This window comes from Saccostrea cucullata, unplaced genomic scaffold (genome assembly GCF_032062105.1).
Source record: "Saccostrea cucullata isolate Sc308-1 unplaced genomic scaffold, CSIRO_AGI_Scuc_v1 ctg11452, whole genome shotgun sequence".
Taxonomy (NCBI): Eukaryota; Metazoa; Mollusca; class Bivalvia; order Ostreida; family Ostreidae; genus Saccostrea; species Saccostrea cuccullata.
The window spans coordinates 47,501-69,038 of record NW_026935847.1 but is presented as its reverse complement, the minus strand read 5'-3'; the positions used below and the strand labels follow the sequence as shown (position 1 = coordinate 69,038).

The 21,538-nt window shown below is 33.8% G+C and overlaps 1 protein-coding gene and 2 long non-coding RNA genes across 3 annotated transcripts in view; 1 reads left to right on the top strand and 2 right to left on the bottom strand.

Annotated features, from left to right (window-relative positions):
• Positions 1–519: 519 nt before the first annotated feature.
• Positions 520–6,855, top strand: LOC134243921 (uncharacterized). Its single transcript, XR_009987141.1, has 4 exons — positions 520–1,037; positions 1,226–1,446; positions 1,663–1,760; positions 6,377–6,855. It is a non-coding gene; the product is annotated as an uncharacterized LOC134243921 (long non-coding RNA).
• A 5,102-nt stretch (positions 6,856–11,957) lies between these two features.
• LOC134243920 (uncharacterized) lies at positions 11,958–13,774 on the bottom strand. The gene is made up of 3 exons (XR_009987140.1): positions 12,968–13,774; positions 12,458–12,549; positions 11,958–12,269 (listed from the first exon to the last, which is right to left on the bottom strand). It is a non-coding gene; the product is annotated as an uncharacterized LOC134243920 (long non-coding RNA).
• A 625-nt stretch (positions 13,775–14,399) lies between these two features.
• The window catches only part of LOC134243918 (uncharacterized), a 21,771-nt gene continuing 14,632 nt past the window's right edge, over positions 14,400–21,538 (bottom strand). The window contains exons 3-5 of the mRNA XM_062726159.1: positions 21,252–21,482; positions 16,533–17,018; positions 14,400–14,671 (exon numbers count right to left, since the gene is read on the bottom strand). Of these exons, the coding sequence (XP_062582143.1) occupies positions 14,400–14,671; positions 16,533–17,018; positions 21,252–21,482 (989 nt within the window). The remainder of the gene's footprint in view (positions 14,672–16,532; positions 17,019–21,251; positions 21,483–21,538) is intronic.

Sequence of the window (21,538 nt, the reverse complement as noted above, 5' to 3'; positions counted from 1 at the left end):
TAGTCAGGATTGATAACATGGCCAAGTCAAGATTGACAACATGGCCATGCTATCTTGGCCAGGTCAGGGTTGATAACATGGTGCAGTCAAGATTGATAACATGGCCAAGTCAAGATTGATAACATTGATAACATGCTCAGTCAAGATTGATAACATGGCCAAGTCAAGATTGATAATACGACCATCCAATCTTGGCCGGGTCATGATTCAATGTTGACCGAGTCAGGATTGACAACATGACCATCTATCTTGGTCGGTCATGATTGCATTGCGCCAGGATATATTACTTCCAAACGCAGTCAAGATTTCTTCAAGCGTCAATCCTGGCCAAATGTCAAGCGTCAATCTTGGCTTAGTCATGATGTGTTTTTCAAACGCAGGCAAGATTTATGGTCATGATTGCATTGCGCCAGGATGTATGACTTCCAAGCGCTGTCAAGATTGCAAATGTAAGCGCTTCCTTAACAACGAAAACCCGCTAAAAAATGTGTATTGTGCTCCTCAGCTGACAGTGACAAATAGCGTAAGTACAGGTGAAATTTTCCTTGTAAATCTTTATGAATATCTTAGTTTGTTGTTCTAATTATGTAGTTTATGCAATGTTTCTTTTAAATAAGTGACATGAACAGCATTTCTAATAATCGAAAACATTCTGCAGTTTTCATCGAGGAAATTCGAATTTGTGTATCGACAAATTAGAATTATTCCGTGAAATTATGAACATAAACAATATGGTTTCGTATATTATGATCCATCCGTTAAGAATCAAGTTGTTTACAATAGTTTCCTAAGAATCTACGTATTCTCAAGTGCAAATTACTTTCAAACTTTTGGGATGTAAAAACGGAGGGGGTGGACTTTATCCTGTTAATCTACATACCGATAGACTGTGCATTATATTTTACAATATTTCAATTTATCATTTATTTACTTTTCTTCTCTTAGTACTAGGTTGCAGTGACTAGGTTGTACTGAACCATCAACAAAACTCCAGATCCATGGCGCATACAGTTTTAAGATTGGTTATAGATCTACAGGTAGGTATATTCTTTCATGTCTTGTAATTAATTTGGGGCAAATACTAGTATTTTAAAGTTGAATTTTTAATCATGATTTGTTGAGAACAGATATTTGAAAATAATTAATCCTTTTTTATTACTTGCAGATAATTTACCTAACTAATTCATCCATATTAAAAATTTAATAATATACTATATATTTATAGTATCTCAGATTGACACATGCTGACAGGAGTCTATGGCTATGGGAACCATTTAAGAATGTGCAGGTGAAGGTGGTACACTTCATTTCAATCGCATCTTTCGACAAGCGAAAGTCCATGGCCTACCTGGAAAGAGTTTTTTGGCACCGAGACAACCTTTTTCCAAGGTCAAGGTCAAAGATCAAAGGCCAGAACTTATATCAGCTGGAAAGACACCACATTGGGTATTGGATTTGTATTTTTATATCCTCTTTTTTTTCATTAGCTTAAGTGATTTTTTCATTTTGTAATTTTTAATTTACAAACACTCGGTGATGTTAATGAAGATGCAATTGACTATTCATTTAAAAGCATTTCATAACTACAACTTGGCTATCTACATTCAAAACAAACAATCATTTATAGTTGAAATACAGATATATTTTGTTTCCAATGTCAAGGTGAAAGATCAAAGGCCAGAACTGATGTTAGCTGGAAACATACCACATTGTGTGGATTTGCAAGATATTTAATCAATGCACCAGTTTCAAGTTCAAAGGTCAGTAATAAATTGACAACTTGCATTTTTAGGTCACCTGAGTAAACTCAGGTAACATATCGCTATCCTTTTTCATCCGTCCGTCGTTGTGCACTGTGCATTAACATTTGAACATTTTCAGCATCTATTTAAGAAATAAAGTCCGCCAATTTCGTGAAATTTGGCAGAAAACCTCAATGGGTCAAGAAATGTTGTTTGAAAGACAAAAGCCGAGGCGTTGGCTGAGGCTTTTATATTTCAAACAACATTTCGAGACCGAGGAGGTTATTCTGCATCATTCACGACAACAAGGACTTTATTTCTATTCTACCATGTATGGTACAAACGCTAAATTAGGGATAATCGTTTCCACTATAGAGAAACGAATTAGGTCACCAACACCAGAGGTAAAATTTGTTTGCTTACCTGTACATAGAATGTAGACGATTTGAGCTTTCGTTACATTAAAAATAGCCTTTTTAAATTACAAATATGTTCGTTATATGTATTGATCAGTTAAAAAGAATATACAATAACAAAATCATGTTCCTGTTATACTGCTAAAATCACGTTGTTTAATGTGTAGGGAGGTCCGTGGAATAGCCCCGCTTAGCTATAAAAACCGACATTCATCAGCAACTTGATGCAATTTACAGTGTTTATACTGCAAAAGACGACACATTGATGCAATCTAAACAAGCATTTCATTCTACAGCCAAACATGCATTTGAATTGTTAAGATTTGATACGTGTTTCTGATCTGATAATTTTTTGATGACGTTCGTGATTTATTGGATTTTAATGTTTTTCCTTTATTTTACGATAATCGTGGTAGAATTCTCTGCAACCACTCCTCCAATTTCAACCAAATTTGGCACAAAACCTCAATGGGTAAAGGGGAACAAAAATTGTGAATTTCATGGTCCATGCCCTGCTGGGGCCTGAGGGGTGGAGCCAAAACCACTAAAAAAAAGTGCAATCTTTAAAAATATTGAATCTTCTTCTTTACTTCGAGACATTAAGTATCAATCTCTTGGCATGATTGTAATCTGAGCATTGAGTCAGTATACCAAAATTGCTAAATTCACGGCCCCAAGGTCATGGGTACTAGTGCTAGGGTGGGACTAATAGGTTATATAGTGAAAATGTATTATTTCTCTAAAATCTTTAAATAACTAACCAAGTACATAGTTACGTTGAATGAAATAAAATAAAATTGCGAATTTTATTGCCTGGGTCAGGGGTTTTGGTGTTAGGGCGGGGCTCTATTGATTATATAGTGAAATTGCAATTGAAAATCTTCTTCCCTGCACTTGGGCACATGTATTGAATAAACTAACCAAACACAAATTTATGATGAGCAAGAAGTCTCCCAAAAATGTGAAGTTCATGGCCCCAGGGCAAGGGTTCTGGTGTAAGGGTGTGGGTCTATTGATTATGTATGAGAATACACTAATATTTTAAACAATTTTCCTTTGCTCCTGTGTATTAAACCAATAACGTTGTTATGATGAGGAAGGATGCCTCTTCATGGCCCTGGGGTCAGGGTTTCTGGTGTAAGGGGAGGGGCTCTAATGATTATATACATAAATGCATGAATTCTATTCCTTTTCTCCTGGGTATTATGCGATTTGATCTAAGTACATATTTTAGATGAAGAATGTTGCTTCTTCCAAAATGATATATGTCAGAATCATTGGGTCAGGGGTAATGGGGGAGGGGAGGGGGGGGGTACATATTCTGAAAATAAATCAATGCTTTGAAATCTGCTCTTTGGTATTAATCAACCATTTATGATGAGTGAAGAAATGTCTTTTTAAAAATTTTGAAACATGTGGCCCCAGGGTCAGTGTTTCCTGTGGGGTGGGATGCAAAACTGGTTATAAAGTGAAAATGCATTTTCTTTTTGTTACTCTGATATAACTCTGGGTATTAAGTAACCAAAGTAAGCATGCTAAGTGTATAGTTATAATAAGCAATGGTGCCTCTTTCAAAATTGTCAATTCCATGGCCTCTGGTTTAAAACACAAACCAAATTCAATTGTTGGAAAGTTGTTGCATGATTCTTAGGTGACCTATAAGGTCCATTAGCCTCTTGTTATTTTTCAATAATTATGTGTACATATTCTATCAAAGGCTATCAAGAGCATTCATTTGAATTTGAAATGCTAACTACACTGAAAAAAGATAATTTTTATATTTTACATGATTGATGTGGAAGTCTGGATGTTTAGCTATGCCAGTGGTTTCATTTCCTGTGGATATTATGTGGACATTGATGGCCATTGGGTGCTTGGTGCAATGCAATAATGACATTTTGTAGACTGTAGAATTCACTTGCAAATTATGACAAGTGATTGCCTTGGAAGAACAATCTGAGTTTAGCTAGTTTTAATTTTTTTTAAATCAGTATATTTCTGTCAAAATTTTTATGCTGATGAGAGCTATTAAAATGCATAAATATTTTTTATCTTGACCTTTTTTGAACTCACTTTTCTCAAATTTGTTTTGTATAGATTCAAAGAAACTTTCAGATTGTCTTTTTTTCCCAAAAGCTAAAGACAGGATACAATATCAACTGTGTCCATTTTTTACCTTGACCTTTCAAGTGCCCTTTGAATTTACATGTATTTTTTGTTGTATATTAAACTCAGTTTATTCAGTCTTTTCAAACTTTTTTTTCATCTTTATATGCTAGTCAAATACAAATTTTCTTATTGCATTAATAGTTAGTTTTCATATGCTGTGCCCGTCCTTAAGAAGAGACCTTGTGCATAAATCGAGGTCTCGTGTCCAGTAGGTGCTGGCAAGAAAAAGATCCCTCCCTGCTCAATGGCCTGAGTGCCCAGTATACTACAAAATTTGCAGCTCTCCACTGGCAACTGGTGGCATCTCCATATAAGTGAAAAATTCTCGTGCAGAACATTAAACCAAATCATATGATTGTTAAAAGGGATATCAAAACTGGTTTGTTGATATTTTTCATTTATTGTATTGTCCCCTGCTTTCACAAAAGTGAAGGGACATTAAATCTCATTGGTTTGTCAGTCTATTACCTGTGACAAAACTTTTCTAAATACATTATGATTTGTGACCTTGAAGTTTGACCTACTTTTCACAAACTTTAACCTTGATCATGACTTTTAAATGAGGAGAGTATAAAGAGATAGGGCTTTAATACTAAATCTGTGTAATGCCTGTGACAAGACCTTTCTAAATACAATATGATTTTTATACCCCCCCCATTGAAAAGCGGGAGGGTATATAGTGACATCGTTAATTCCGTTTATCCGTCTGTTACGCTTTGGGGTATGGGCCATCTCTTTTCCTCAACTCCTCTCAAACCACTGAATGAAATTTAATGAAACTTTCACAGAATCTTTATTACATATTGCCATTGTGCACCTCCTATTTTACTTTTTGATCCGACACATATTTTGGGTTTTCCGGCCACACCGCAAACTTGGACTTTGCCTTATAACTATATGGAGGCAGGGGGTATCATTTAGTGAGCTCATCGCTCACAGTACCTGTAGTTGATCTTGTGACCTTGACCTACTCTTCCTTATCTTTTGGTTGACAGGAGATAGGGCTTTCATATTTGACATGGGCACTACTTGTGACAATGTATTTCTGAGCATGCTATGATATCTGACCACATGACCTTCAAGATTGACCTAATTTTCAAAATTATCAACTTTGGTAATAACTTTTGAAAATGAATATGACAGGTCATTATATTTGCCTTTAATAATTTCATATCTGTGACTTGTTATTCCAATTTCTTTTGGTGTTGAGTCTGTTTTTGAGTAGTGAAAAATTCATGATTTCTAGGGGGTGGGGGGGGGTCACTTTTACTTGGTAATTAGTATATATTTATATCCAGACTGCGATTTCAAATGCCCCTCTTCCAGAAGGGAATCAAGGTGCTATTAAGTTGTGAAACCAAATTTGAAACAATATCAACTAAAGAAAATATAAACAAGAAACTAAAACTGGTTGTTCCTTTATGTAGGTTTATTGTGGGTTATTCCAATAGTACATATGCAAACTATGGACAAATGACCACAGACTAATTGTTTTAGTGCTTAATATGAAAAATAATGAGAGAATTTTACTATTTTAAAAAAAGATTTTTTAATTTATTTCTTTGTTTATGCCATTTATGATGAGTGAAAACAAAATGATTTGGTATACATAAAACACATATACATTTCACAAAAGGCACATGTCATGGGCCCACAAAGTTAATTCACATGAGTTTCTTCAGAAAAAATATATACATGTATACTGGGTATTATTTTTTTTTTTTCATTCTTATTCAAAAATTTGATCTTACTTCATTAAAAATGTGTCCTAATAGATATTTGCACTAAACTTGCCTTTTAAAATTTTCAGTCAATTCACTAGATAATTTTTATGACTTATTTCGATTTCTTAAGCCTCTGGTTTAAAACACAAACCAAATTCAATTGTTGGAAAGTTGTTGCATGATTCTTAGGTGACCTATAAGGTCCATTGGCCTCTTGTTATTTTTCAATAATTATGTGTACATATTCTATCAAAGGCTATCAAGAGCCTTCATTTGAATTTGAAATGCTAACTACACTGAAAAAGATAATTTTTATATTTTACAGGATTGATGTGGAAGTCTGGATGTTTAGCTATGCCAGTGGTTTCATTTCCTGTGGATATTATGTGGACATTGATGGCCATTGGGTGCTTGGTGCAATGCAATAATGACATTTTGTAGACTGTAGAATTCACTTGCAAATTATGACAAGAGATTGCCTTGGAAGAACAATCTGAGTTTAGCTAGTTTTAATTTTTTTTAAATCAGTATATTTTTTTCAAAATTTGTATGCTGATGAGAGCCATTAGAATGCATAAATATTTTTTATCTTGACCTTTTTTGAACTCACTTTTCTCAAATTTGTTTTGTATAGATTCAAAGAAACTTTCAGATTGTCTTTTTTTCCCATTTAAGCTAAAGACAGGATACAATATCAACTGTGTCCATTTTTTACCTTGACCTTTCAAGTGCCCTTTGAATTTACATGTATTTTTTGTTGTATATTAAACTCAGTTTATTCAGTCTTTTCAAACTTTTTTTTCATCTTTATATGCTAGTCAAATACAAATTTTCTTATTGCATTAATAGTTAGTTTTCATATGCTGTGCCCGTCCTTAAGAAGAGACCTTGTGCATAAATTGAGGTTCATGTCCATTAGGTGCTGGCAAGAAAAGTATCTTGGCCTGAGTGCCCAGTATACTACAAAATTTGCAGCTCTCCACTGGCAACTGGTGGCATCTCCATATAAGTGAAAAATTCTTGTGCAGAACATTAAACCAAATCATATGATTGTTAAAAGGGATATCAAAACTTGTTTTTTGATATTGTTCATTTATTGTATTGTCCCCTGCTTTCGCAAAAGTGAAGAGACATTAAATCTCATTGGTTTGTCAGTCTATTACTTGTGTGACAAAACTTTTCTAAATACACTATGATTTGTGACCTTGAAGTTTGACCTACTTTTCACAAACTTTAACCTTGATCATGACTTTTAAATGAGGAGAGTATAAAGAGATAGGGCTTTAATACTAAATCTGTGTAATGCCTGTGACAAGACCTTTCTAAATACAATATGATTTTTATACCCCCCCGCTTGAAAAGCGGGAGGGTATATAGTAATCGTTAATTCCGTCCGTCCGTCTGTTACGCTTTGGGGTACCCATCTCTTATCCGCAACTCCTCTCAAACCACTGAATGAAATTTAATGAAACTTTCACAGAATCTTTATTACATATAGCCATTGTGCACCTCCTATTTTACTTTTTGATCCAACACATATTTTGGGTTTTCCGGCCACACCGCAAACATGGACTTTGCCATTATAACTATATGGAGGCGGGGGGTATCATTTAGTGAGCTCATCGCTCACAGTACCTCTAGTTGATCTTGTGACCTTGACCTACTCTTCCTTATCTTTTGACAGGAGATAGGGCTTTCATATTTGACATGGGCACTACTTGTGACAATGTATTTCTGAGCATGCTATGATATCTGACCACATGACCTTCAAGATTGACCTAATTTTCAAATTATCAACTTTGGTGATAACTTTTGAATGACATATGACAGGTCATTCATATTTGCCTTTAATAATTTCATATCTGTGACTTGTTATTCCAATTTCTCGTAGATCTGTTTTTGAGTAGTGATTCATGATTTCTAGGGGGTGGGGGTCCAAGGTCACTTTTACTTGGTTTAGTATATATTTCCAGACACCCCCTCTAGATCTGTGCATGTTGTGCCAAATTTGACAATATAACTGGTTGAGGTGTTCCTTGAGATATGGCCCTTATTCCAATAGTTTATGCAGACTATACAAATGACCACAGACTTTGCTCATTAGAGCTTAACAAAAATAATGAGAGAATAATACTAGTAAAAGATTTTTTAATTTACATTGTTTATGCCAAGAAAACAAAATGATTTGATATACATAAAACACATATACATTTTAGCATGGGCAGGTGAAAAAATAATAATGTATTTCTTCAGCTTTTTCAAGTAAAAATATGAGCTGATTTTTTTATTTTCATAAAATGTGAAAGTTTAATCATCAAATTTTTTATTCAATTATCATATCTCTGTATGCCAAAAAAGACTTTAAAGGACTGGCCTCTTAAAAAAAATTCTGCACCTTCCTGGTTTTGAAAGGCTTCATTTTACTGCAAAATATTCAGAATTTATTCTGAAGGAATAAAATTAATCAAGATTTTTTTAATTTACATAGTTTATGCAAGAAAACATTAATAATAAAACATATTTATAACAAAAGGCACATGTCTTTTCTGAATATTTTTTTTTTTCATTCTTATTCAAAAATATGATCTTACTTCATTACAAAATGTGTCCTAATAGATATTTGCACTAAACTTAGGAAGCTTGAATAATCAATCCACTGAAAACTGACTTATTTATTTCTTAAGCCTCATCATCCTCTGGGTGCAATATTTCGATGAGAATCTTTGCGTTTTTTTTTTCAAAATACTGGTGCCTTTGATCTTTAAAAAAATTCTGCACCTTCCCAGGTAAAAGTTTGATCCCCTTCTATGAACATGCTTCATCTGGTTACCATGATACATGTATGAATAATTCAGAATTTATTCATACCTTAAACCATATAAGCAAAATTTTAAGTATTTAGTTGTAAAATTATCATTAGATAAAAGCGTTTTATATCAAACAGTGGATATGAAGATTGAAACAGACTAACAATGGATATTAATCAGAACATGAGGCCCAAGGCCACATCACTCATCTGTGTACTTTGGGCATAAGTTTCAGCTTTTTCGGCTTAGTGGTTCTTGAGAAATAGGTTTTTTTTAATGATCCCACCCTATTTTTGTCTATTTTTGATAACTTCCCCTTATAAGGGTACTTGGCCCTTTAGTTTAACAATTTTAACTTCATTTTACACAAAGATTTTTTGTATTAAGTTGGGTTAAAATTATTCCAGTGGTTCTTTTGAGAAGAAGTTGAAAATGTGAAAAGTTTACATACAGAAGAAAGGAGAGACGAACGAACAACAGGCGATCAGAAAAGCTCACTTCATGTCTGGAGATCAGTAACAGTTTAAGTCAAAATTTCAATTTTGACATAACATTTTATTTATAACAGCTTTTTCTGTTAGTGGTTCTTGAGAAAATTTTTTTTAATGATTATTTTTGCGATTTATGGATAACTTCCCCTTATAAGGGTACTTGGCCCTTCAGTTTAACAATTTTAACTTCATTTTACACAAAGATTCTTTGTATTAAGTTGGGTTAAAATTATCCCAGTGGTTCTTTTGAGAAGTTGAAAATGTGAAAAGTTTACATACAGAAGAAAGGAGAGACGAACGAACAACAGGCGATCAGAAAAGCTCACTTCATGCCTGGAGATCAGTACAGACTTAAGTCAAAATTTCAATTTTGAATAACATTTTATTTATAACATATACATTATCAAAAATGTGCAGATTTGTATAAATATTCCAATTTATACATAGAGTCTATAGTAATAATTTTGCTTTGTATCATTTTTTTTTTCAAAATCCAGAAGTCTCTAATGAGACTGTAGCTCTACTGGTCTGTATGTGTATAAAAGGAAAAGTGGCACTTGGATTTGACTTTTCAATAGGCAGAAATAAATAGAATTATGTATCTTTGTGTAGTGTACTTGTGCATGTTGTGAACAGACAGACGGACAGCTAGACAGACAGACAGCTGAAAGACGGACAACGGATGCCTTAACATCGCATAATCTCTTATGGTCTCTAACAAGTAGCGCTAATTATATCCCTTTGAAATTTATAAGTCTGCTCTCAGTTTATGGTCTTAATTAGAACCTTTTAGCTCAGGTGAGCTAAAAATTCTCTTGAGCTTAACAGCTCATCTGAGCTGATTTTTTTTGGAAAAAATAACTAAAGGTCTCTTTTTTATATCAATTATCAATATCTCTGTATGCCAAACACACTCTCAAAGGATAGCCTAAGTTTCTGCAACTGGTAAAGGCTTCATTTACTGCAAAAATCTGAAGGAAAAAATTAATCCATTTCAGTTTATATTTTAAAGTTTGCAGAAAAATTAATAAGAAATACTTAAAATCTTTCTTTTCTGAAATTTGATGCTTCCTTTTTCATGCTGATTTTGATGCAATATTAGTTAAACTTGAAATTCAATAACTGTTCCTTATCCTGATTTTTTTTTTGATTTATCTTGATTTCATGAAGTAGGCCTTGATGAAACAATATGAATAGCAAAGATGTAATATGTAAAAATAAATTATCCTGTGCAACATTATATGAAGTGGATAATTTCAAAAACAATCGCTTTTTTTCAAGCAGCCATAAAAAATTATTTCATAATATTTCTAATTTGTGTTAAATGACTTTCCTTTATCTGTTTTCAATTTGGTCTATGCTAATTCTAATCCTTTGATGTGGTCTACAGATGCTGATGGCCAACCTTTTTTTTTTTTTGTTTACTGATCCAAGTAATGCTGTTTTTTTTTTTTTTAAAATTCATGATGATGATAAAAATATCATGATGGTTTTGTAACAAAATTAGTATCCAGCTGGCACTGTAAAAAATTCATTTACTGCAAAAATCTGAAAAGTGAAAAAAAAAATTAATTTTCAGTTTATATTTTAAAGTTTGCAGAAAAATTAATAAAAATTTTAAGTAAAATCTTTCATGTAATATATTAAATTTTTTAAAGGTTTTTCAGCATTTTTTTGTTATAATAAAAGAACAATATTTTTACAAACCTCTAAACTTTTCTGAAATTCAATAACTATTCCTGTTGACACTCCTTTTACTGTATTGACCCATACTGAAGAAAACAAAAAATAAACATGATAAAAATTAACATGAAATAGTTTTCAATATCATACTGGATTCAGCTTTTTGGTAAACAAAATAATTAGTTTGGGTCAGCTAAATTTTAAGTGGTACATGTAATAGGCAAATGAAGAAAACAGGCATTTTTTTGTTAAATTTAGGCCTTAGGGGAATATGTTTGATCGGAAAAGCTTAAGTGAGGGTAGCAAATACAAAAGGATAAAATATAAAATGCAAGTTTTCAATTTATTGTCAATTTATTATTGACCTTTGAACTTGAAACTGGTGCATTGATTAAATATCTTGCAAATCCAATACACAATGTGGTTTGTTTCCAGCTAACTTGAATTTTAACCCCCCAGCGGTCATGATTTGAACAAACTTGAAGCTACGCTACCTGAGGATGATTCTACATGAGTTTCATCTTTCCTGGCCATTAGTGGTTCTTGAGAAGAAGATTTTTAAAGATTTTTCATATATATTACTAAGTAAAACTTTGATCGGCCATTTTGGCCCCACCCTACCCCTGGGGGTCATGATTTGAACAAAATTGAATCTACACTACCTGAAGATGATTCCACATGAGTTTCATCTTTCCGGGCCCAGTGGTTCTTGAGAAGAAGATCTTTCAAAAATGCCATTAATTTTTATCTAATTCATAATTATCTCCCCTTGGAAAAGGGCGTGGCCTTCATTTGAACAAATTTGAATCCCCTCTACCCAAGGATACTTTGTAGCAAGTTTGGTTGAAATGGCCCAGTGGTTCTTGAGAAGAAGATGAAAATGTGAAAAGTTTACAACGACAACGACGACAACGACAGACAACAGACAAATTTTGATCAGAAAAGCTCACTTGAGCCTTAGGCTCAGGTGAGCTAAAAAGAGTATATAAAAATACAAATCCAATACCCAATGTGGTGTCTTTCCAGCTGATATAAGTTCTGGCCTTTGATCTTTGACCTTGACCTAGGAAAAGGGTTGTCTTGGTGCCAAAAAACTCTTTCCAGGTAGGCCATGGACTTTCGCTTGTCGAAAGATGCGATTGAAATGAAGTGTACCACCTTCTCCTGCACATTCTTAATTACTGCAAAATGGTTCCCATAGCCATAGACTCCTGACAGCATGTGTCAATCTGAGCTACTATAAATATATAGTATATTATTAAATTTTTAATATGGATGAATTAGTTAGGTAAAATATCTGCAAGTAATAAAAAAGGATTAATTATTTTCAAATATCTGTTCTCAACAAATCATGATTAAAAATTCAACTTTAATATACTAGTATTTGCCCCAAATTAATTACAAGACATGAAAGAATATACCTACCTGTAGATCTATAACCAATCTTAAAACTGTATGCGCCATGGATCTGGAGTTTTGTTGATGGTTCAGTACAACCTAGTCACTGCAACCTAGTACTAAGAGAAGAAAAGTAAATAAATGATAATTGAAATATTGTAAAATATAATGCACAGTCTATCGGTATGTAGATTAACAGGATAAAGTCCACCCCCTCCGTTTTTACATCCCAAAAGTTTGAAAGTAATTTGCACTTGAGAATACGTAGATTCTTAGGAAACTATTGTAAACAACTTGATTCTTAACGGATCATAATATACGAAACCATATTTGTTTATGTTCATAATTTCACGGAATAATTCTAATTTGTCGATACACAAATTCGAATTTCCTCGATGAAAACTGCAGAATGTTTTCGATTATTAGAAATGCTGTTCATGTCACTTATTTAAAAGAAACATTGCATAAACTACATAATTAGAACAACAAACTAAGATATTCATAAAGATTTACAAGGAAAATTTCACCTGTACTTACGCTATTTGTCACTGTCAGCTGAGGAGCAAATCCAATACACATTTTTTTAGCGGGTTTTCGTTGTTAGGGAAGCGCTTGCATTTGCAATCTTGACAGCGCTTGGAAGTCATACATCCTGGCGCAATGCAATCATGACCATAAATCTTGCCTGCGTTTGAAAAACACATCATGACTAAGCCAAGATTGACGCTTGACATTTGGCCAGGATTGACGCTTGAAGAAATCTTGACTGCGTTTGGAAGTAATATATCCTGGCGCAATGCAATCATGACCGACCAAGATAGATGGTCATGTTGTCAATCCTGACTCGGTCAACATTGAATCATGACCCGGCCAAGATTGGATGGTCGTGTTATCAATCTTGACTTGGCCATGTTATCAATCTTGACTGAGCCATGTTATCAATCCTGACTCGGTCAACATATTGAATCATGACCCGGCCAAGATTGGATGGTCATGTTATCAATCTTGACTTGGCCATTTTGTCAATCTTGACTTGGCCATGTTATCAATCCTGACCTAGCCATGTTATCAATCCTGACCTAACCAAGATAGGATGGCCATGTGATCAATCTTGACTTGGTCATGTTTTCAATCCTGACTAAGCCATGTTATCAATCTTGACAAAGTCAAGATTGAATCATGACCTGGCCAAGATAGGATGGCTATGTTGTCAATCCTGACTTGGTCGGGATAAGATGGCCATGTTACCAATCTTGACTTGGTCAACATTGAATCATGACTTGGTCAGGATAGGATGGTCATGTTATCAATCTTGACCTGGTCATGTTATCAATTCTGACCTGGTCAAGACCTGGTCATGTTTACTTGATATTTGGAAATCATGAAATATATAGAACATGACATTATTTAATCATAGGATTATCATTGAAGATTTAATTTGCACTGAAATTACATTTTTTTTGTTAGTGAAATCGAGGCATACTTTTATCTCTGTCTTTTTGAAAAGTTCAAAAATACACAAGCGTACCTAAAAGTTGTTACTTTATATATTTTCAGTACATGTAACTGTTGACTTGTAATTTAACAGGTGGATTTAAAACATATTATTGACCTTGTCATGTTTAAATCTTGACATGGTCAGGATTGATAACATGACCAGGTCAAGATTTTATTCAAACGATTTTTTAATGTTATGATGTGAATTTTAGGGTTGTACGTTAAAAAAGTTTCAATGTGTAAATATATTTTGATGGAGCAATAACACAATTCATGAAAAAATGTTTCGCTTGCCAAGAATCAATGACTATCTCGCAAAAATAAGGTGTCGCAAAGATTTAGTAATTTTCAGTATTTTGAATCAGTCATTCATGAAAGTAAAATAGATGATAGTGACTTCAAGAGCATTAATAAAATATCAGCTGTATAAATGCATGTGTTCCAGAATCAGTTGAAATCTAATGTGAAACTATTAATATGTAACAGAAGAATTACCATATAAAGTACCATCTTTAATTTCAAACAAGTCTTCGTGGACCTCTAGACCGACAGTTGTCTCTGTAGATTGATTATCTTCTCTGTATCTCCTTTGAAGCTTTCTAAGAAGAGTTGTTTTACCTGCGCCTGCGCATCCCACAATCATTCCTCTTGCACGGAACATCTTAACCTTTTCTTGGCGGAGACTCTCAGCAAATCTTTCTCTGGCACTCAAATCCCATTTCAAAATTTCCTCTGGTATGTTTACTAGATAAAGATAAAGATTTGTAATTCTTTATATTTTGTAGTATTTGATAATTACGATGCCTAATTTTCTCTCTGAAATTGGATAGGATGAGTGTTGTCATACATTTCAAAATGGACACAATTGGACTCAGAAGACAAATTAGACACATCATGTGTCATTTATGACCTGGTGGTGGAAATGTAAATATGCATGTTTGGAAAAAAAAACTTTATATACGATTCTTATATGCTTTTTGAACATATGAGAATGTAAAATTCCTACGCATCCGCTAACTGTTATTAGTTCTTTTTTTTAAATTGGGTTGAAATAAGGAGATTTAATGATTCTACGTCTTTATAAGCTGATACGATAGAGGCAAAACTGTATTAAAGTGGAAGAAAGCGAACAAAATAGATAACTAAAAAAAGGAAGACAAGAAGCCCATGGGCCATATAGATCACCTGAGGATTATGCAATAACTTTCCAGTGACTGAATTTGATTCATTTTTTAAGCCAGATGCTACGGCATTCACAATTGTGAAATATGCACCATTGATTATCATAACTATATACTTTGTAGTTGCTTAGTTTGGTTACTTAATACCCATTGGCAGGGTAGAGGAACAAAAATGCATTTTAACTAATCAGTAATAATCAGCAATAATCAGTAGTGCCCCTACCATGCAAGAAACCCTGACCCTTAGGCGTAGATCTACGCATTGCACAGTTTTTGGAAAGACATCTTTGCTTTTCAGAAATATTTGATTAATACCATGGAGCAAATTTTAAACAATTCATTCATTTTCAGTCTGTAAGTACAGCCCCCCCCCCCTTTCTATGGTACCCCTGACCCGGGGGCTTTTAAATTCACAATTCTGGAAGATTAGAGCCCTTGCTCATGACTATATAAGTGTTTCATCTGCTAAATACCAAGGAGCAGAGAAGAAAATTTTCAAACATTTAACATACTTTTATTTTAGAGACCCCCCATTAATATCAAAACATCTGACCCCGGGGCACTAAAATTCATAATTTTAGTAGAGGCGCTCTTACTGATTATTATAAATATGCACTAAGTTATTTTATTTGATACGTAGGAGTAGAGAAGAAGATTTTCAAAGAATTCACGTATTCTCGCAACATAATCAATAGAGCCACTCTCCCCCATAACACAAGAAACCCTGACCATGGGGCCCTTAAATTCACAATTTTGGTAGAGGCACTCTTGCTAATGGTAACTTTGCACTTAATTTATTAGATACCTAGAAGCAGAAAAGAAGATTTTCAAAGAATTCATGTATTTTCAATATATAATTAAAAAGGCTCTCCATAACACCGGGACCCCTGACCCTGGGGTCCTAAAATTCACAATTTTGGTAGAGGCATTCTTGCTTATTGACCGTTAAATTATACCGACACAAATCTTAATTGTAAAGATCACCTTTCATAAAATAAAAATATTCATGTACAGATACGCTAATCATTATTCTCATAACTGAATAAAATCACAATTTATATTTATTGAAAAACTAGAGGATTAAGGACAGCTGCGAATTAGTATGACTGGCTTTCGACGGAGGGATAAGATAAAAAAAAAACCTAATACACGAGGATTAGCCGATGCACAGCGCTTTCTGGGGAACTGTTCAGATCTAATCACTTGATTTTATAGAGAAAAATCAGAAGGAGTATAATAAATATATTTAAATATCTTATTTAGTTAATATTTTTAAACAAAATAATTAAATGAAACACAAAAGAGTTAAGAAGTCTATAAATACATAATCTACAATTATTTCCAATGCACATTAAAATTTGCTACATGTATATGCCACTACCTTTTTAGCAAATAGTTGATAACTATGCTAAATAAATACTTACAACGTTTACTGATACTGTCATGAATCACCCTGTCAGACACGGTACAATGTGTGATGATGTCCAGCTGTAGTTTGTCTATGAAGAGGTCGTACATCTTCTCTGGCTCATTCGGTACATACAGACATCTCTCTCCCTCACTCCTCTCATACCACCAGGACCGGCAGTATTCTGATATCATGTCACGTGACGCCGTGTTCAGAAAAAACTCCAGATCAGTGTCCTCCACCAGACACTCCGTAACAAAGGCGTACATGACGTCATGTCGGATGTCGTCTGATATAAAGGTTTTCACACCGCCACGTGTTTCTGTGATTTCATCAGGAAAATCTACCGAACCGTCATCATTAATATCAGGGAAATATCTGTCTCTGATTTTGTCTTTTGTACTGTTTTCTGATTGTTCATTGAGATTCACCTGATATTTCTCAGTTAATAGTAAGCAATACAATAGACATCGGACATCTGGTGGATAGGTATGGTATTTACCTAATAAAAAAAGGATTTATTAATGAACAGACCAAAATATACTTAAGACTAGTCATGATATTTCATCTCATAACATTTTACAATTCTCTCGCTACATTTAAAATTTTGTTTTATCCGTAAGGTAGATATAAAATCTAAAGTGAATATAAAAAGAGATATTGATTGTTTCGTATCCTGCCTTGTATGTAATTTTAAAATCATTTTACTAGGGGTTTTGTTTTCTTTTCAATTTGTGATGATCGTGTTCGGTGTTAATTTGATACATTTGGAGTTTGATGGAAGCCGAGGTTAATCTAGATGTCTTAAGCACTTGTGTTTTTTCCGCCATTTTATATTATAAATGAATAGAAACTTTTACTCGATATCGGTAGTTTCTATTAACAAGAGGCCCATGAGCCACATTGCTCACCTGAGCACTGATGCTAGGAAAAAGTCGAATTTAGTTTATTATTGAAAAGTTTAAATCCAAAAGTATAGTCCCATGGCCAATCGTGGCTTTGCTATTCTTGAGAAGAAGATTTTTAAAGAATTTTCCTATATATTTCTATGTAAAACTTTGGTTGGCCATTTTGGCCTCGCCCTGCCCCCCGGGGGTCATGATTTGAACAATCTTGAATCTACACTACCTGAGGATGCCTTCATATAAATATGATGAATTATGGCTTTGTCATTGTTGAGTAGAAGATTTTAAAATAATTTTCCTATATATTTCTATGTAAAACATTGGTCGGATTTTTTTGCCCCGCCCTACCCCGGGGGGTCATGATTTGAACAAACTTGAATCTACATTACCTGAGGATATTTCCCTATAAGTTTCATTTTTCCTGGCACAGTGGTTCTTTAGAAGAATATTTTTAAAACATCCAACCAAATTATCCGATTTTCCTAATTATCTCCATTGAATGAATGCGTGGCTCTTTATTTGAACAAACTTGAATCCCCTTCACCCAAGGATGCTTTGTCACAGTGGCAAGTTTGGTTGAAATTGGCCACGTGGTTCTGGAAAAGAAGTCTAAAATGAAAAAAAAAAGTTTACAGACAGACAGACGGACGGACAGACGGACGCCGAACAAAATGCGAACAGTAAAGCTCACTTGAGCCTTCGGCTCAGGTGAGCTGAAAATGTTACAACTTTTTGTATAGTATTAGATATTAATAACATTCAAACATCACATGTATTACGAACTTTTGGTTTCGACTGCCTGCTAATAAGCTTTATTTTTCTTTTTTTTTTTTTTTTGGTGGGAGGGGGGCTAAAAGAAGCCATAACATTTTTTTCCGAATTATCTACTATTTGAAGAATGCGTGACCCTTCGTTTGAGCAAAATTGAATCCTATTTAGCCATGGATACAATGGGTTAAATTGATCCAGTAGTTCTGGGGAGATAGATACATTCGATAATTTTTTTTTACGACAACGGCAATAATGACATACAGCGGAGAAGTTCTGGACCGGAGGTCATTAAACTATGACAAGCTCACTTTTGATTCCAATTTCATTTTTTTCTATTCTTTTCTTTACAAACAAGCTATAATTCAGAGAATTTGTGTCCCCCGCTTAGGGAAAAGTAAACCATGCGGAGTTTGGGGGGAAAGGGGGTCGAATCCTCCTGACTGAATTTGTAGAATTATTAAACGTATACTGAAGGAAATAAAATATGCCAATAGGGATATAAAGATTTGATTGCTTATTCTTTATTATGTGTATAGAAGATTCTTTAATGTGGAATATATATCACACTATGATGATTTTATGAGTTTGTACAATGCAGTTTTTTTTCATTTCACATAATAATTACTATCGTTTAGTTAAGAAAAGTATTTTGGGAAAAAAAAAAGAAAGTGAATCAGCCGGGATTCGAATTCGGGACCACTCCCATGTGAAGCGAGAGACATACCAATAGACAACGGAACCGCTTGCATTCAATGAAAATTATATGCAAACGTGAAGTCACATACACATATATATATTCACGTTCGATATTGTCAAAATTTTACACAATGCATGGTGTCTAATTTAGCCTTTATTAAACAGTTTTAATAGTTGTATTAAGAATGAAAACTCCACCGAGAACCTTTTTATATGTAATAATTCTCGTTATGCCCCTGTGCTAAAAATAGCGACATGTAATACAATAAATACTGATAAAACAAACGGGGCGGGACACTTTGAGAGGGGTGAGAGAGGTCCAAAGGAGTTTTGGTGTAAAATTACATTGCAAAAGCTCAGATCTTCTTGAAATGTCGTCCAGAAACGATAGTGTTACCTGCAGTCAGAATATGTAAATTTACGACCTTGAACTTTGACCTTTTGACCTCAAAATCATTAAGGGTCCTTCGTTGTCCACAGGGAGTTGCTATCTAAAATTTTATTGCAAAAGTTCTAAGGGTTCTCGAGATATCGCATAGAAACGAGAGTGTTATAACAGACAAAATATGGGAATTTATTATCTTGACCTTCGACCTTTTGACCTCAAAATCAATAGTGTTCCTCTTTAGTCCATAGGAAGTTACTATGCAAAATTTCATTGCGAATGTTCAAAGGGCTCTCGAGATATCGTGTGTAAAAGAAAGACGGACGGACAGAAACAAATCAATATCCCCCACTTTTCAAGCGGGGGACAAAAAGTGCAACTGAGATCAAAAGTGAGCCTGTCGAAGTTTTATGACCCCAGACCTGATCCTGAGAGTTATCCAATTAAATCTTCTGTTCAGTTGAGCTAAAATGGACATTTTTGAGCAAAAAATTTCGTGATTTTTTATTTTTCATTATGAAGGCATCAAGTTTGGCTTATCCCCAGTTTCTTTCATGATACCTATGTGTTTTAGCATAAATAATACCTCTACAAGCTGTGTAACAAATCTCTGTATTAAAATATTTTGATTATTCTACTTCCGTGTGTCCAAACCATAGGTTTGATATCGACTATGGCTTGTGTCCCAGTTATAATTAATCATTTTGCCACTTTCTCGACGAAAGAGGGCGTATTAGGCGTGGATAATCCCCCGCTTTGAGACAGAATATTTCTCAATTTTCAAAATTCACAGAAGAATCATATTTTTCTAAAATCATGTTCTCAGTAATGCCACCTTCAAAACATTTTATTTTACTGAATGACTTATTACATGTATTTGATAATCTTGGTTTTATATGTAGTGGAAAATGGGTTTACTAGAGCTATAAAAAATGATTTTTGAACATGAATGGGTCAAGCCTCCATTTTTCGTTAACACTTAAATGATGAAAACGTGAAATCTATTTCATTCGTCCAAAAAATGGAATATGAACCCATGGTATATGAAAATCAAAAATTTCTGAAAAAATTTACGCTTCAACAAACTCGTTCATTAAATCACACTAATAGACGTCGATAATGCATGTTGCATTTGTTTAAGAGGTCGGTCTTGGACCAAACCCTGCGCTCTGGAGAGTGAATGGATCAAACCTGAAGCTTTTTTCACATATCATAAAAAATATGAGTAAAACATGAATTATTAATAAAATATTAAAACAATGAAATACAGTAAAAGATGATATAAATAATATACTTTTGAAAAACTTTTAGAATTGAGAAATGTCTTTCCTCAGAGCGGGGGATTGTTCGCGCCTTGCACCCCACTATTCTTTACCAGATACAATTGTTCTTAGAATATTGTCATCCTTATCTTAGTTAAAAGTTTCATTGAAAATAAAATTCTATAAAAACATGATGTTATTCCTATCAAGACTGCCTTTCAATGATAACATGTTCCATGGCCCCCTATCTGTCTGTCTGTTTGCCTGCAATAAATAACTTTGACCATAACTTTTGATTGAGTTAGGTTATTACTTCCATATATATTTCACAGTTGTATTACCTATGACATGGCCTTATTTTGTATAACAACCATTTAGTATTTTTAACGTTGACCTTTGACTTTGCTGTACGGATACATCAGTGTTTCACAAACGTATCTTTAATGTTGATCTTAGTAGGTAGCTCATAACTTAATAGATAAATTATGATTGACTTAAATTAATCGATTTATGTTGAAATAAAATGTTCGACTAATTTTCTATCGTCGGTGTGTTTTAGACTAAAATTTGGTGGAAGGGGGGGGGGGTTGTTATATACATGTATTGAGCCTGTCAAGTCAAATTCATTCACAGGGACACCAGCGTAAATTAAATTACTGGTAAAGAAATGTAACATCATAAAGCGAGATAAAACTTTAAAATATCTATTCTCTTACTTGGTATTCTGTAAGCTTTGTTGTCGATGATGTAAATATCATTGTGTGGATGTAGACCTATACAGGATCTCACGATGTCAGGTCTCCCGTATCTCCAGAGCCACGTCACGTGATCTACACTGTCCTGTGATCTTCCTCTGTAATGTACAGCCTCCCCTTCTCTTCTTAGATCAGTTAATAATTTTGCTTTTTTATCTTCATTGTCCTTTAGGATATTTATTGAAACATTCACTGTAATATAAAAAAACAAACATTAATTGTTTGAATTGTATCATTTGTACAAAAAA